At 37.2% G+C, this 18,816-nt stretch overlaps 1 protein-coding gene across 1 annotated transcript in view; it reads left to right on the forward strand.

Annotated features, from left to right (window-relative positions):
* Positions 1-1,236: 1,236 nt before the first annotated feature.
* Positions 1,237-18,816, forward strand: part of HDAC9 (histone deacetylase 9) — an 812,002-nt gene continuing 794,422 nt past the window's right edge. The window contains exons 1-2 of the mRNA XM_060304692.2: positions 1,237-1,303; positions 1,397-1,471. Of these exons, the coding sequence (XP_060160675.1) occupies positions 1,243-1,303; positions 1,397-1,471 (136 nt within the window). The 5' untranslated portion in view covers positions 1,237-1,242. The remainder of the gene's footprint in view (positions 1,304-1,396; positions 1,472-18,816) is intronic.

Below are 18,816 nucleotides of genomic sequence, written 5' to 3' on the forward strand. Positions count from 1 at the left end.
ACTTTGGGAAAATTAGAAAATACTGAAGAGTAAAACAGAAAAAAAAACCATATTCATGGAGAATTCCTGTTAACACATTGGCAGCTACTCCAGAGTCTATTCTATATCATTCATCTATGAATGTTTTTACAAGATGAGACCAAAGTCTTGGTCACCTGCATGTTACACTGAATATCATATCTTTGAAAATATGTATTTTGTAAATGTCATTATAGTGTTTTTTATTGAGCAACTAATACCTAAGGCAGAGATCATGTCAGCCTGCAGACAAATTTTATGTAATCTGAAGGGTGTTTGCCAGTCTTTTGAAAAAGGAGATTTCACATAAAAATCCAGTTATTTATTTTCTCTTGAAAAGTGGGGGGCTTTCCTGGTGGCGCAGTGGTTGAGAGTCCGCCTGCCGGTGCAGGGGACACGGGTTTGTGCCCCGGTCTGGGAAGATCCCACATGCTGCAGAGCAGCTGGGCCCGTGAGCCATGGCTGCTGAGCCTGCGCGTCCGGAGCCTGTGCTCTGCAACGGGACAGGCCACAACAGTGAGAGGCCTGCGTACTGCAAAAAAAATAAATAAATAAAGGAAAAAAAAAAAAGAAAAATGGGAAGCCCTGCAGTGCTCAAAATCTACTTGCCCAAAGTTAGTAGGAGCCAGATAGGGCTGATGATGGTTCTTGGGTGACAGCATTTTGTACATTGCAATCTTTTGGAGTTGGATCAACAGATAAAAAGTATTTTATTTCATTAAAACGTGTCTTATGTCCTGCATTTTCTTCTCATTTATTGTAGATATTTTCACCTAGAAAACTGTTTATAGCTTCCTCAGAGGACTTTAAATTTTCCGTCATCCAGAGGCACATATCTACCACTTTGTCATGTGTTTTAATTGCTAAACTCCAGAGGAAGAGAATCATCCGGGCCAGGGCCTCACATTGTGGAAGTATCTATATCCGGTAGACTGGCTCCATTCCAGACAGAATAATTTATCAACAAATGAAACACCAGCTACTTCCCACACGTCCTCTGACTGCATTAAAAATCACTCCCTTTCCCACCCAACTGATGGAGTTTGCGTAGAGTATGGAGCTGACATACATTCTCTCTTCTCCTCCTCTTCATTTTGTTGAATCACTGGTTTCTGTCATCTGTTAGGTTTCTTATTAATACTAATAAAATGTTCATTCAGTAACTGTCTCATGTCTATGAACTAGATATCATCGCTGTCTTTCCCCTCAAGTTATGCTGTTTTTATGAAGTCGTGCTGTAGCAGGGAAGTGAGCTGGAAAACTGATTTTGTGTCTGTAGCATCAGGTACTATTTAACCAGTGGGAGGGACTGATAAAATTAGTAAGTTGACTAACCACTTCCCTTCCTTGTGGTTCTTTAATATTATAACGGATACAGAAAAGTTCAGAAGGACTGGGCTAGTTTTCGAAACCACAGCACACTTTGGCAAAGAGGGAATGCACAACAGAACGGGTAAGTTTCTTTCTTTTAATCTCTTAAGAGAACTGTGAAAAGGATATTGGGGTGGAAGTTTTAAAGTTTGATTACACAAATAGTCTTTAGTAATTTCTGTGGAAAGATAAACCTGTTAGGAGGAGGGAAGCAAAAGGTTTTCCAATCAGCAGCCGTAGCTCTAACAACAACAGACATTCGAGTGAGCAAAAGATTCAACTCCAGGAAAGTCTTTATTGTTCCAGATAGACAAGACTAAAATATTCTGAGGGGAGGATTCTTGTATTCATAAAATTTTTGACAAGTAAGTTCCTGCACCCTCAGTTCTTGAAATCCAGACTTTGGAATTGTCAGCAGAGGCATTGACTTACTGAGCTCAAATGTCCTTCTGGATCCTGTAACAGCTTAAGATCTTAGGTTATCTTCTCTGTGGTTGAAATGTTTATTGCTTTTAACTTTTTATTTTGGTAAATCTCAAGCACAAACAAAAGTAGAGTGAACAGTGTATAGATACCCCTTGCACCTATCACAGAGCTTAAAGAGTTATGAAGTCAGCACCCATGCTGTTTCATCCACACCTCTGTGGCACTTTAGTCTAGCTGAATTGCAATATTTGAAATGTGCCACTGTGAACATTAAATGAAAGAGGCAGAGAATCTCCTGAAGGCTTATACCAGTTCAGTAATGTAAGTTTTAGAGAAATATTTTTATAGAAAATTCAATTATGAGTCAGAGAAAGCAAAACCAATTTTCCAGTGGCTGCTTTACCAGTGGGATTGGGAGTAGAGGATAGTAGTTCAGATCATGGACTCTGGAGCTAAACTGTTTGGGGTTCAAATTTTGGTTCCATTGCAATTCAGTGTCCTTGTGGAAGTTTCACAATGTTCTTAATGCCCTGGTTGGTTTCCTCACCTGACAAATGAAGATAATAGTAGAACTGATCTTTTCAGGTTAGAAAACAATGAGACAGTGCCTGTAAAGACTTTGCAACTTGCTGAGAGCAGAGAGTGCTCATTGTAGGTTAATCCCACAGTTGTTTGCTGAAATTATTAGAGGGATAGTAGGAATGAGATTCATTCAAATAGGAAGCAAACGCATGCTTGAGTATACTTGGTTGTCTTCTGACCATTGTTTTTCTCCTGGTTATTTGATGGTGTGAGGCTAAGAAAAAACTCCACTGAGATGTCTTTCTAGCTCCTGCGTCCAGAAAACTCTTCCCCACCAACCCTGAATTAGTTCTGTCTGAAAATAAGATCAAAGCTGGTCTTGTCCGTCCTCTCACTTTGAAGATGAGGGAGTAGAAATTTGTCTAAGCTTGCAGAGCAAGGAGTAGTCGATCTGAGGGAAGAGTCATGGGCTTCTCTAATCCCTGAAATGGGGTGTGTTGTAGTTCGGTTTAGGCAGCCCTGCTGAGCCTGGGAGGCTGCCTCACATCTGAGCTCATGTCCTTTCCTCTCAGAGACAGAGCTCTCCATGCTTGACTCCACCTTCCAAGGCCACAAGCTGCCCAGATACTGTTTTCATTAGTAATGAAGATGGAGAAATTCTAAAGATGGCAACAAATGAGAAGTGAGGACCTTCCCTACTCTGTTCCTTCTCCATAATATTAATACAGATACTGATGGCTGCTATTTATTTATTTTATTTATTTTTGGCTGCATTGGGTCTTTGTTGCCGAGTGCGGCCTTTCTCTAGTTGCGGTGAGTAAGGGCTACTCTTCGTTGCGATGCGCAGACTTCTCATTGCGATGGCTTCTCTTGTTGCAGAGCACAGGCTCTAGGCATGCGGGCTTTAGTAGTTGTGGCTCGCGGGCTCTAGAGCGCGGCTCAGTAGTTGTGGCACACGGGCTTAGCTGCTCCGCGGCATGTGGGATCTTCCCAGACCAGGGCTCAAACCCGTGTCCCCTGCATTGGCAGGTGGATTCTTAACCACTGTGCCACCAGCGAAGCCCCCAATGGCTGCTATTTATTCAGCATTTACTATGTGCTTGATACTGCACTGGGTGATGTTTTCATAGATAACATATATAATATAGATAAGGGAACTGAGGCACGGAGACTTTAAGCAATTTTCTTTGATTACCCAGCTAATAAGAGACAACCAGGATTTTGTTCCAGTTCTGTCTGACTTAACCACTTCTTAGAGCATCTGTCCATAAAGTTTACTCATATGTGTGCAATCAAAATGCATCCACGATTTTGCTCGTAGCCTTCCTGAAGGTGAAAGTCATCAATAATCCTTTAAAGCAAGTTGAATGGAAAAGCTTTTGTCTAGCAATAGACAAAATTTTTTCCCACAGTGAATTTTCATAATGCCTAATTATAAGCTGGAAATTTGTCAGAAATCTTGACAAATACAGAGGCTAGTGGAGGTGGGGGTGGAATTACCACTGTAATGAAGTAAATATTGAACTGAGAGGGTAAAAAAAAGAAATGCTCTTTTAGTAAATTAACCATGCCTCAGTGGTGGATTTTGTTTATAAGGTCGCCATTTGTCTCTCTTGAGTTTTTGTAAACGATGGGTGAAATTCATCTAAGTCAATTTTCTAGAACATTCAGTGCTGTTGTAAAACAAATGATAAACACTGATGTGCTGCAGAAATAAAAATTGGCCGAATCTTTTGGGAGGTGCTGCAGAGAACTGGGACATGCACAGTCAGACATTTTAGAAACCTGGAATTAACTTTCAGTGCTCTTTCTTTTAGATTACTGGTACAACTGTAAAAATAGAACCAAATGTGTGAATGAAGGGAGAGGTTAATTTCACAACTTGGGAGAATTTTTTTTTTTTCCCTTCAGTGGAGTAATGGTGTTTAAAGAAAATTTCCTTCACTGAAAGGGACACTGTCTGGAATTTCCAGCTAAAAATGAAAACATCAGATATAAAATGACTGACTTCTCTTATCAGCAATTGGATACATTCAGCAATCTTTCATCTTTACTTTTATCTTTCCTTCATTGACTGCAGTACTTTTGTCATCTTGATAGAATCGGCCAAGCTTTCCTTATAGAAACATTGGAAGAGATTTGAAATCCTGCTATCTTTTTTGCAGAGAAGTGGGGGAATAAATGGAGTTGAGGCTGCCGGTGGGGGAGGGAGTGAAGTGGGAAGGATCATTGTTATAAAGCGTCCTTGGATTCTTAAACCTTGGAGAAAGCAAAGACGCAGTTTAGTACTGGCGACTGCAAACCATTCTTTCCAGAATTGTTCCATTAACTGGGTGTGTGGTTGTTTTTCCTCTAATATCCTTTATCTCATAAGAACACATGATTCACAATGAGAAAAGTAGGATTCTGGGTTGGAAATTTCCGTATCCATCTATGGTTCAGAAGTACCATTTAGCTTGTCAGGGTCCCCTAAGTCTGTATGCACTAATGTGATTTCTGATGGGTTTGGTCATCCCCACTGGATGACAGTACCAGTGCCTCATGCTCCCAAATCCTCCATTTCTGTCCTAATATTTAACATTTGTCCTGCTTTTATGATACTGCTGTTTGGGGATTAAAAGTTTTATTAAAAGTCTTAAATAACTAAAGCATTGTTTTTCCTTGAGATGAGTTCTCTCTTTTTTGTTCTTTCAGCCATTTAGTCACAATTTTTTAGTGTCATCTGCCCTGCAGTTTCAGAGATCAATAATCACAGCTCTTACCCTCAGAAAGCTTACAGACCAGTAGGTGAAACAAAGTTGTATGAAGTGAGTGAAGCTATAGTTCATAAAATATTTTCTATCTTCCTTGGACCAACTACACTGAGAAGGCAGTGCGTGTGTGAATAAGAGATAAGAGAGCCACGGTTCAAATCCTGTTACTCTGTGATTTTGGTTATCTTACTAACCTTACTAAGCCTTGATTTCTTTACCTGCAAAAGGATACCGAGCTCCTAGGAGTGTTGTGTGAATCATATGATATGGTACATGTTAAATATTTATATAACATGTCATAAATAATTTTGGGGTTCAGGGAGATTCTCTCTTAAAAGCGGTTCACTTTAAGATGAGTCTGAATGACATAGAAAGATCCTTCTAATCACAGGGGAGCTACGTGTGCCAAAATGGTAAAGAGTTTGGCCGCTCTGAGAAAGAGAGTAAAGGCCAGTGTGGTTGAAACATGTAAAAGGGGGAAAGTTGCTTGGAGGTGTAAGGAGTCCAGATTGTTCAGAGCCTAGTACGTCACGGCAGGGAGGTTGCATATTATTCTAAGTGCAATCAAAAGTGATTGAAAGTTTATGCAGGAAGTTGCATGATCTGAATATTATTTTTAAATTAGTTACAGAGTGGAGAACACGTTCTCAAGAAGCAAGATTAAGACACATGAAAACAGGTTAGAAGACCCTTAGAGTAGCCTAGTCTAGAGATGATAGTAGCCTGGAATAAGTAGTGCCAGTGGACAGAGCTGAGGGATCCAGTGTAATCAATAGGATTTTTTTTGTGGTACACGGGCCTCTCACTGCCGTGGCCTCTCTCTTTGCGGAGCACAGGCTCCGGACGCGCAGGCTCAGCGGCTATGGCTCACGGGATCTTCCCGGACCGGGGCGCAAACCCGAGTCCGCTGCATCGGCAGGCGGACTCTCAACCACTGCGCCACCAGGGAAGCCCCAATCAATAGGATTTGGTAAGGAACTGGATGTGAAAGTAAGAGTGAGGAAAATGGCAATTACGATTCTGTGGCATGAGCAGCTGGGTCAACGGAGTTGTCATATATGAAGATGGGGCAAACTAGAAGAAGAGAAGCCTTGGACATCTCAATTGAAATGCTTTTGAAAGATTCAAGGGAATATGTTAAGTGACATGTAGATGGTATGTGAAGCCATAGAAATAGATGTGATCACCTAGGGAGATGGTATGAAGTGAGAAAAGCTGAGGGCTCAGTACTCAACCATGGAAAACTCTGAAATTTAAAAGACATGTAGAGGAGAAGTAAACAGTAAAGGAATGAATAAGTAGTAGCCAGAGAAAAGAGAAAACCAGAAAGCATAGAATATTCCAGAGAATTGAATGGTTACCCATATCCAATGCTAATTAAAGAGCTAATAAATTATCAAAAAACATCATGGGATTTGGGAATGTGAAGCTCATTGGCATACAATAAGTAGACAGAACATTTAATTTCTTTAAGATGTTATTACATTTTGACATACTGACTAATCAATTTACTATTGACTAATTCAATAAATATATAAGATTAATTCTATTTGAGTCATGTTATTTCCCTAAGTGGCAATATATTCATGTTTCCTTATTTTGTTTTCACATAACTGTACAGTATTCAGGGAATAATAATAAAGTAATTATGCCAGTCTAAATTAATTTCCCCCAAAGTGTAAATTGCTTGAACTCAGCACTTTCTTCGTAGTTGTATTTTCAATGTCAAGGCGGCTAGGTACTGTTGCGGAGGGCACCTCTAGGGGGTGCCATTCACATAGTCAGGTGGTTCTCAACTGTGGACAGTTTTATCTTCTGGGGATATTTGGCAAAGTCTGGAGACATTTTTGAATGTCTCATTTGGGGCCAAATATGCTACTAGCTTTTAGTGGGAAGAGGCCAGGGACGCTGCTAAATATCCTACAATACACAGGGCATCCTCACAAAACAAAGAATTATTTGGTCCAAAATGTCAATAGTGCTGAGGTTGAGAAACCTGACATTGATTATGATGCAGACCTGCTCAGCGCCTACCATGAGGTGTTGGCAGTCATAGTTCTTGACTTGAGTTTTTCTGCAAAAGAGTAGGGATCTCTTACTGTGTTTTTCATGGTCTACCAGTAAGTTTGTATAGTAAGTAATCTTTGAATTTCATTTTTATCCTGATACTTGGTAGAAAGAAGTAAATCAATAAAAGTAAAGTACATTTGTATGAACTGCCTCTGCAGAATTAATTTTTAACAGCATTTGTCTGTGTAATGAGAAGTAGAAGACAGTGCTCCACCCAATGGATGTTAGAATTTTACATCAGAGCTGGAACCTTTAAGTAGAGTTAGTTCCAGTGCTAAAGTGTATATTAAGGAAGTCTTAATGTTAAAAAATAATTTTGAAAGTTATTAGATCCTTTTTTAAAAACCCTAAAAGGTCCCATCCCTTTCTTTAAAAATAAACATTTTTACTTTTAGTTTATTATAAAATAGTTCATATATCTAAAATTGTGTGGAAGTATATATAAATATAATAAACTACTAGGGACACATAACCAATTTAGGAAGCTGAATATGACCATTACCAATGAAGCTTCCCGTGTGACTTCTTATCCCCTTCACTCACCCAAAGGTAAACACGATTCTGAATTTTTGTTTATTGTTTCTTTAATTCATATTAAAGTTTTACTATATATATATGTACTTATATATAAACAAGGTATGAAATTAGAGTTTTTTAAATGCTTATGTCTATGAAATTAGAACATTATCTTACACCATACACAAAAATCAACTCAAAATGGACTAAAGACTTAGGCATACTACCTAAAACTATAAAACTCTAAAGAAATAATATAGGGGGAAAAGTTCACATTATCAGCCTTGGCAGTGATTTTTTGGATATGACACCAAAAGCACAGGCAACAAAAGCAAAAATAGGCAAGTGGGACTACATCAAACTAAACAGCAAAGAAAACCATCAGCAGAATGAAAAGGCAGCTTATGGGATGGGAGAAAATATTTGTAAGCTCTGATAAGGAGTTAATATCCAAAAAATATAAGGACCTCCTACAACTCAATAGCAAAAAAGCCAAGTAACCTGATTAAAATGGGCAAAGCACTTAAATAGATATTTTTCTAAAGAAGACATACAAATGGCTAGCAGGTATATGAAAAGATGATCACTCTTGCTAATTATCGGGAAAATACAAATCAAAACAATGATATATCACCTCACAGTTGTTAGATGGACACTAAAGAAACAAAATAACAAGTGTTGATGGTGTTGTGGAGAGATTGGAACCCTTACGTACTATTGGTGAGAATGTAAAGTGATGCAGCACTATCTAAAACAATATGGAGGTTTCTCAAAAGTTAAAAAATAGAACTAACATGTGATTCAGCAGTCCCATTTCTGGGTATTTATCCAGAAGAATTGAAATACTGTAGTGTAGTATTACACTTAAAAAATTGTTAAGAGAGTAGATCCCATGTTAAGTGTTTTATCCACAATTTAAAAAAATGTCTATGCCTGTAGGATGGATTGGCAAGGGGAAGAGTGGAAAGAATAAAACGAGGTCAAGGACTGTTTTAGAAATGTAGACACGTGGCTGTGAGGCTTTGCACCAAGGGTGAGAACAGTGGCACTGTTAGAAAGGATTAGACATCTTTTGTGACTGTATCCATGGGAAAAGGATGAGCCTAAGATCAAAATGACTGTTTTAAACATGGCGGTAGAATGGAGGTTTTATTAACAGAAGTACAGAAAGAGACAGGGGACAAGAAACATACAGAGTGAGATTGATTTTGTACTCTTTGCCTTCCTTCAAGAAGATCGAAGTACCATGTTCATTATCTGGACCTCTCTTTGCTATGGCAACAGGACATCTAAGAGTTTGCTCTCTCAGAGCAATCCCAGATAGGGATATAATCGTTGTTGAGATGGCAGAACTGGAGACAGATATTTGAGAGTCTTCAGTGTGAGGTGCAAGTTGAAGCCATATGAAAGGAGAAGTAGGGACAGAAGGGATTTTACGCTTGGTGAGTGCCCATAGGTAATGGTGGGATTAATAAAAACAAAAACTATGAGCTTTTTCTATTGTTTTTTGCTTATTTTTGTTTTAAAATCCTTTATCAATTTATTTCTATTCCATATGCTTCCTCTGTCTTTCTCTCTTCACAATATGCATTCTTGTAGTGGATTAACATTCAAAACTAGGTTGGATTCTTGTGACGAGAAATATGATATGGTTTGATTTGGAATTCTTATATTACTTGGAACAAGTTTTTAATCCTGTTCGAAAAGGAGTGTAATTTATCGGAAGAGCCAGAAAGTGGCATCAGTGCTAGGTAAAATTGTGACATCAGCAATGTTTGTTTCTGGGGCTGCCATCCCTTTTTTATTGGTTTCTTTGATCCTAAATTTTTACCTCTTCAAAATAAGAAGTTGATCTAAATAATGTGTAAAATCATTTAAAGACATTTTTTCTACCTTTTGAGCTTTTCTCGTTTTATGAACCTTCTTCCTACCTGTTAGGGCCTAAGCCTAAGGGGTTCACTCTGCTCTTTCCTCTCTCACACCCAATTTAAATGTTGCAGTGCTACATTCCCTTTTCTCAGAGGCCTGCTAGTTACTAATGCTAATGTATCAAGTCTGTATTAGTCACAGTAATTCACAATACGCTATTATTGGCCTAATGTATTCATTCCCAGATGGTATCTTCACTGGGGTCTTCATGTCTGCACCTAAAGTGGAGCTTAATGGAGGACTATTCAGGAACTGTGGCAGATGTAAGCCAAACAGGTCTATATTAGTATTATTTCTTTGTACAAGTACCTTTTTGGTCCATATTTATCTAACCTTTATCAACATAACGATAGAAATTTAAGAAAGACCTAAATTTTTACATCTTTCTTACGTGACATGCTTTTCAGAAGAAATTTTTACTTTGAAAGTGGTTAACTTTCTTTTATTCAGCTTACACTTGAATTAATGAACTAGGTTATTAAGTCAATTTTTATGTTTATTATGTTCCCGCATAGGACAGGCTTAGGCATATGCTACAGCTGCTGGGTGTTTTAACTATTCCCATATGAAAAGTTATATAAACAAATAGTAAACCCGCTATTTTAGATTTATCTATAAGAAAACTAAAATTTTATTAAAAATATTATACCAGAATTTTGTGGTTTTGCAAAAACACCACAAGTGAAAACCCAGTAGATAGGAGAAATAGTATTTTATATTTACAGTTAGAACTGAATCTGTTTGGTTCAAGATGATAAGAGTTAGATTTTTAAACTTTTTTGGAGCCTAACATTTCTTGTTTCCAAAAGAATAAAGATATTTAAATAATTAAAATCACTTTATTATTAAAAACTGAATTAAGATGACAGTGAAAGAACAGCCTCAGGTATGTGACTCTGCATTTTAAAGTGGTACATTTAATGTTTATGCAAGAGTAAGAGTTTTCTAAAAAATTTTATTTTAAAAAGTGATTAGCACCTTGGATGTACAGCTCCTAAGATTTTTTTTTTTTTTTTTTGGTAACACTGCATAAAATTTAAAGCATTTTTTGCTTCAAAATTTGACCTACTTAGAAAAGTTCTGATAATTCCAATGTAATGTATTCCCTCAGTTTTGTAAACGCCTTGGGTAATGTATTGGAGAGGCAAGTAATCTCATCAAGAAGCGTAATGGACCCTATCGAATTTCAAGATATATTTTTTTCTACTACTTCTGCTTCAAATTTAGTTCTGTGTTTAATGATACCACACTCTACTGGTAAGCGTACTTTTCCAAGTAGTTTAACTCTCTTTGCATACAAATGGTGTTTTGGTCTGGCTGTCATTGCAGATCTTTTCCTTGAAATGAGGTGACATAATTTGATTTTTTACAGTCAGAAAAAAAAGTATTTGTTCATCTTGAGAGATTAGAGAAAGAAAGATTGTCACTGAATAAAATACATGGCCTGACACAATTCGAAAAATGGGTTGGTGCCAGCTAGAGAAAGCTGGAAGGAACTCTTACTTGGTTGAAAAGTACGATTGATCTGGTAGTAAAGGAAAATCTCCAGGATCAGTCATGTGGGGCTTTGTAATGGAGAGGAAAGGATACCAGTTCACCTTCACCTTAGCAAACACTTTTCCCTGCTGGATTCCAGTGAGCTGCATGTTTTAGTCATAGGTGTTAAATTTTGAAGGCTTCTCAAGAGACTCTCTTGACAAGTAAAATAGTCTTTATTATGTAAACTTTTACAGCTAAAATACTTCAGGTCCTGAGAGATATTAAGCAACTTTCCCAGGAACTCAGATATCACCACCCTAAAATTTGAGTCTTCTTCCTTCTACTGCTGTCTCTCTCTAGATGCTATACTGACTTTTCCAAGGAATGTCAAAAATAGGATCTGATTTTAACAAGTGGAAAGTGTCCTTCTGTAAATGTCAGGTTTGTTTTGACTTACATATACCTTAATGAAGAAACACAATGAACTGAAGGATGATTTAAAAGCAGCTTGGGTAAGCCACTACAAAAATATATTTTAATAGTATATAAAATATGTTTCTGTGCTAAGTAGAATAAATCAGATTATAAAGCAATATATTAATTATATATGGAGGATTTTTCTTCCAAAATAAAATTAAGACATCCACAAGAACAAACTGATTCAGTTTTTTAGTTTGCAAATATCATCTTAAGTAAACATAAGTAAATATTTTAATAAATACATATTTTAAAGTTCTTGAACTATCTACAACACAAAGTATTCCAAGTAAACATGTAGGTTAAAGTTAGGCAAAGCCTTATCTTGGCTGTACTTCCCAGGAAAAAATATTTCCTTCATATTTTGGAAGACAAATATGATTTCATATATGTAATTGACAAAAAATTACTTTTAGGAGAAACACAATCATTTTACTAATGGTTATGAAACAGCAGTTGAAAACTCTGAAATCATGGATTCTAGGTAATAATAATAAAGAATTGCTTGCACAATTCTTCATGAACCATGCTGAGAAAAATACTGTCAAGAAAGAATTCAGTACAGTTAAATAATGTAATTTGGTTTTCAAAACTGAAGTTAAGAAATGCAAACATTTTTGTCCTATAGGTAAAAACACTTTCCCTGCAATCAGTTTTTTAAAAATAAACTGTTTATTGCATATGCATCTGAAGACCACATCATACTCATTTTCTGTAAAATTGCTTAAAGAAATATTACCTCAAGTTAAATGTTCAGTTGGAACTTACCAGCTTCTCAACATAAGGTATCAGAATATTTTAAGGTCATATTATCATGAGCTGTTGTCTAAGTGCATAGGTATAATGTCTATATACTCAAATGGAACAATTTAAGTGTGGTAGTTGAAATTATATTTTATGATAGAACATGAAATTGTCTTTATTTTGAATTTACACTAAATATAATTATAGGAAACAACAATCCAGACACATTAGATTTTTTTTTTTCGCTTGAAGTGCTTTAATCCTCTATTTTATTCCAGAGACATTAGTTTTCATTTAGTATCCCACTGAGATAGTAAATAGCTTAATACTTTCTTTCATATTACTATCTAAGCATTTAAATGTAGAAAGAGACCAAAACTTTGACTCCTACTGCATTTGAATATATGAATTTATATATATGTGTGTATAAATATACAACAATAAACGTGTATAGAATGCGTCACCATATTATTTTTATTTGTAACTCATGAAATACAAAATAAAGAAATCAAAATTACCTGCTCTCAAGTGAGGAGTGCCATCCCCTTCTCACATTTCTCTACCAGGTACTCTTGTTCAATAATGAGGGTGAGAGAATGATGCAATAGGAAAAGTCTACCTTGTTATTTAGGTGTTCTCAGGTGATAAGGTCTTAGCACATGTATGTTTTCCTATTCCCTCTCAACTGCCACAGAGTTCAGTACTTAAGAAGATGGATTTTGTATAAATCTTCTACTTTGGTATTTTTGTGCATGTGCATTTGATTAAGTGATTCACTTTCATGTTTCGATGACTCTGAAGTCATATGTGTAGGTCTCTGAAATCTACAGTACTCAGATATTAAGAACAGAGGTGTCACCAGTTGGCAGTTTCCTTAAGTGGAAATTTCTCTTCTAACTTTAAGAGCTGAAGTTGCAATTAAGTAGACAATGTGCATGTGATTAATAATACTCCCCAGTCTCCTTGTTTGTTTACACTCTTGGGTCAGTGCTGCTGATTTTATGCACTTAATTGCCACTTGTGGCATATGCCCATGTGCACAGTTCACTAATAATGGTTCTGATGGGGACTCACTTGGCATATGTAATTTTTATGCATCATTTCAGTCAGCACATGAGAAAAAATCCAGATGATGTTACCAAGTATGTGATTTTTTTTTTTTTTTTTTGGTTAAGTCATTGCTAATGTGTGGTGTGATTGGAGCTGGGGGTTGAGACATCATGGAACGGGCATTGGTCTTGAAGCCAAGATGATCTGGGTTTTAACATAAACAATATCCTTGACTAGCTCAGTGACAGTTGCAAATTGCGTTTACCTTTCTGAGTCTCAGTTTCCTCATCTATAATGTCTACTTTGTAAGGTAGTAGTGAAGGTAAAATGAAATACTTTATATAAAGCTGGAGCCTAACCTTCCAGAAGACATAGGTAAATTGACTTTATGAGTCCCAGTTCCCTCATCTACAGTGTCCACTCTATAAGATGATAGTAAAGGTAAAATGAAATAATTATGTAAAACTAGAAACTAACCTTCTGGAAGGCATAGACAGTGTCTGGTCTCTAGTACAGTGTTTGGGGCATTAATAAGTACTCAGTAATTATTTGTTTGAATTAATTAAGGCACTTAGAAGAGTAGGTGTTGAAGAAATATTAGTTCCATGCTTTTCTGTTTTCGGAGTTCTATATCTCAATTTACTAGCTAACAATAGTCAAAGACTCCAGTCAGTAACTTTTTTTGGCGGTGGGGGTCCTAATTTCCCACATAATACAATATTAAGTGTGATTTTGTCAGTTGGTCTTTTCATGGCTTTTCCTAAAGGCATATGATTTCACTGGATGCAGTGGCAAAAATTAGCCACTAAGAGGTTGATAATTTTTCATAGAAAGGGCAGAACATGAGTTAATGTAATTAAGTGTGTGGTAAATTTATCCCCACTGTAACATAGTCAAGTAACTAGCATAATAAGCTGTTAAGTTTTCAGAGATGGCAAAGGGTAGCTGTGGAGTGAGACCTTAGATTCTTTTCGTTGAAAAGCATAGGTGTTGGAGTCTATTGCAGAAAATGTTAGCTTTCGAAATCCTTTTTGTTTTTTTCAAAATTCTTTTCCCCTTGTTCCATGGAAATAAAATTGTAGCTGAGCACATGACTGACCAACTAGGCACTACAATTCTCATTCCCCATTTGAGGTAGGTATGGCCATGTGACTAAGTTCTTATGAACAGAATGTGAGTGATGTGTGTCACTTCTGGATCTGTGTTTTAAGACTTTTGTTTGTCACTCTCCATGCTCTTTCTCTCTCCTGGTGGCTGGAACCTCAAATGGTTTTGAGCCAGCTTCAACCATATGTTGACAAAAGTGCTCTTACTCTTCCAAGCCATGTATTTACAGAGAACCATATCTAAACTCTAAGCTAGAAAAAGTGTGATTCCCCTTTTATCAGCAGGTTTTCTGATCTGTAGGCCAACAGAGAGAAGTAGTTATCAACAGTCATTTGAATGACAGAAAGCTCTGCTTTACCCCGTGGAGGGTGCAGAGAAGCAAAATTTCTGATCTTTAGGTGGAGGTCTAGTCAATGAGAGGATAAGACATACACATACACATAACACACCATGTGATGTAGAACAAATAAAAGGCAATGACAGGGCTTCCCTGGTGGCGCAGTGGTTGAGAGTCCACCTGCCGATGCAGGGGACACGGGTTCGTGCCCCGGTCTGGGAGGATCCCACATGCCGCGGAGCGGCTGGGCCGGTGAGCCATGGCCACTGAGCCTGCGCGTCCGGAGCCTGTGCTCCGCAACGGGAGAGGCCACAGCAGTGAGAGACCCGAGTACCGCAAAAAAAAAAAAAAAAAAAAAAAAGGCAATGACAATAATTGCTTAGAAGTTCAGGAAAGGGAGCTGGCACAATGGGCTGGGCTGATCAGGGAGGCTTGGAGTAGGGGTGGAGGGAGGTATTTTCTGGGCCTTGAGAGACTATTAGAGCAAGGAAAGTAACTTGAGCCAAGGTGAGTGGGCTGAAAGACCATGATATGTTTTAGTTTGGTTCATCCCAACCCTAAGCAGGCCCTGAGGCAAGGAATCAAGTTTAAGTCCTTTATTAGGGAGGAGATTCCAGGAAACTCTTAATAAGGGAAATGAGCAAGGGAATGGAAAGCAGCCCCCAAGGTAATATGATATCAAGTAAGGTGCTACCCTGAATAACTAAGGCTTAATTCTACTTGGGGAACTGAGGGAAACAGTGTACAACAGTGTACATGCTCGCCAGAGATATTCCACCCAGGGGTAAAGGAGCAGGGGTATTTATATGCCAACTCATGACCCTAGTCATTTGTTGAGGGCTGCTGATCAGAACTTAGGGTGAATGTGGGAGTGTTCTGTCCCCAGCACTTCTGGCCACTGGGAAAGAAATACAGGTGCAGACAGTTGGAAATCAAAGTCTAGCCAGTGTACACTGTAATGGTAAAGGCAAATAGGTATGGAGAGACCATCAACAGCATCTGCTACAGCACGTTTTCAGAAGCAAATCTGAGTGAAGTAGCTTTAGACATGTTCCCAAACTGTGTTTATGTGGTTCTGAGGTAGCAGCATTTGTAAAGAAATAAAAGATGGTAGTAAGACAAGTTTACCTAACACTGAGTAATGTGGGAGTAGTTTGAAATTGACCAGTAGATTGTGGTCCTTCCACACACAGCTTTGGTGCCTCCTCATATACTGTTCTAATCATTGCTACTGCTGAATGCTTCTCCCATATGCCTTTGATTAAGGCACTTTACTGCTCACAATCCTTGGATGGATACCAATGCTGGTACGATTAAGTCTTAACTCTAGACTTAAATTCAAGACTTCCACAATCTTTTCAACTGCTTCACCGACATTTTTCAGTATAAATTCTTCGCTCCAATCAGATTGTTTACTCACCTTCCTCCTGTTATTATGGACATGTGGAACATCTCCCACTTACTAATATTCTTCCCATTCTCCTTATCCATTTGAGCAATCCTCTTTCATAGCCATCTGTCATGGCCGTATGAGCCAGCAGTGGCCTCACTCCTTATCCCTACTGTGCAGTTCACATTGTGCCATGTCTTCTGTTTATTAACTTGAATTGTTATTTCTAACCTTTATTATTCAATTTATTTGTGTGCTTATGTCTTGGCTCCCCAACTGGATTGTATACTCCTTGAGAGAGATAGTTCTATCCTTTTTGGGGTGGAGGAGTTTTGCTTTGAAACCGTACTGCCTGGGTTCAAATCTAGGTTCCACCATTTATGAATTTTGTGTCTGTGGGCAAGTAATTGATGCCTCAAAAGCATGGGCATTTACAGTGATCAATCCGGGAGTATAAAAAATGCACATAGGTGAAGCATCTGCCTGATACGTATTGGAAAAGTCTCTTATTGTGAGAATCGTCTTGAACGTTGACTTTTGTGGAAGGAAGGTTATTATTTAGGGCCATTAAAAGAAAGCCAAAATCCTTCTTGTTATATTATATCATCTTCTCAAATTAAGTGCTTAGCCATCCTTATATTCTAAAAATATTTTCTAATATTATAAAATCATAACAATCAAAATCATAGTGATATTTTAAAAACAGTAATCACATACATAAGACCAATATATATCATTTTTTATTGATATATAAAAATATATATCTTTTCCCAGAATGATCTTGAACACCAAAGATCATTGTGGGAAAAGAAAGCTATGCATCTGTGATTCTCCATCTCACTAGATATGCTTTCTAGGTAATGAAAATACTTGAAGTCCTACAAAAAGCAGAAGAGAAATATTTCAGAAACTAGCAAAGTACGTATATATGAAAATGTTACAAACAAGTTAGATTCTTTGTTAAAAGTTATCCTATGATTCTGAAGAGTAATGAACAAATTCTTTATGTATGCATAGACAACTTCTTCAATTTAAATAAAAATTTCAGCACGTTGTCTTAGTTTATGTTTACATTCCTGACCAGCTTAACATTTTAACAGTGTTGTAAACCAGTTTTGGTTGTTAAAGACTTCTAATGAACTTGGTTCTGGTCAACTAGATTACTTAGAATGTGAAATTTGCAAAACCAAGCCTACATAGAATATCGTAAACATTAAAGAGGAAAAAATTCACTGTTTTAGCCCTTTTTTCTTCATAGTCATGTGGGTTTGTTTGAACACATTACAAGAAAGGAAAACTTTACCTGTAAGGAAAAAAATAAACTTGATCTCTGATCTGTCATTTTTTAACCTGTGGAAAGTTCACAGCCTTATTGTTGGCTATGAATACAACCTGCTTCCTCCTAAAGTGACATTTGATTTGCATTTAGTACTTGATAGTGGATTTTAAACATTCTGAAGATTTAAAAATTTTGGTAGCTTCTGTAGATGATTGAAGTTATACTACTTCGTGAGGAAAACGTGTTAGGTCTGACCTGGAGAGATGTTCTGTTAATCCTTTTCTTGTGCTAGATTTATAACAAAAAGTAGAGACTATCTAAAGCCAGAATACTTTATGTATATTATTGATATGAAAAGTTGCTAGCCATTATTTTCCTTCTTACTCATACTGGTCCCCAATTTAAACTCAAATTCTGGGCATTAATGTGAGTTTTTATGGATGAACATGAAGACAAGAAAACAGAGCCCATCAAATACCTTCTTGGCTGTATCTTAAGGCCACTTCATAAGGAAGGTTTTACCTGTGTGTGCAGATGTAGAAACTGAGGTCCAGAAACCTCAGGAAACCTGTCCAAAGTCACACGTCTGGTGAGGGGAGAATTAGCATCAACTCCAAATCCCATGCTCTTGTTTATGCTTGTTGATGTCTCTACATCAATCCAACATTGACTGTATTTTATTGCACAATTTTAAGTTTACTGAGACTAACTAGAGTTATTTGTAAGGCTGTAAGGCTGGGCTTGTTTTATACTGTTTGGGAAGAATTGAAGTGTGTCATTTCTAGGACAATGAAATGTTCAGTCCTTTAGGCAGTATTCATTTTTTTCTACCCACTGGACATTTATCCTTGGTTTAAACACCCATTTCCTTCAAGATCTTTCTAATGAGAATTTGTGGATTTTCCAAAAAATATATTGTGTCAGTGACAGTTTATTCACCTTACTCGCATAGTTCGAGGAACTGCTTGTTTAAATTTAGATACTGTTTCTGATGAAATGTTTTGACAAAGTGATACCAGCTTGATACTATTTAAAATATTTTGACAGATGGGAAAATTGTTTCAGTCTGAGTTGAGCAATACTTTATTGCAGTATTTTGCCAGTTAGAAAAAAAAATGGTAAAGGTAGCCTTAATGTTACCGAAAATAACATCCTTCCATTCTCCCTGAGAAAAGAAGGGGCTCCATTCAGTCATAGATTACAATATGTGTACCGCGTCTGTTAAGAATTCAGGCAGTTAAAACAAGAGGGAACATTTGGGGATTATTTCCAAACAGGGAACATTTATTGTTCTGTAAGCAAACAGCACCTAAAGAACTTTTAGGAAGGTTTGTTGCTATAGCACTTT

The sequence above is a fragment of the Globicephala melas genome, chromosome 9, assembly GCF_963455315.2.
Source record: "Globicephala melas chromosome 9, mGloMel1.2, whole genome shotgun sequence".
Taxonomy (NCBI): domain Eukaryota; kingdom Metazoa; phylum Chordata; class Mammalia; order Artiodactyla; family Delphinidae; genus Globicephala; species Globicephala melas.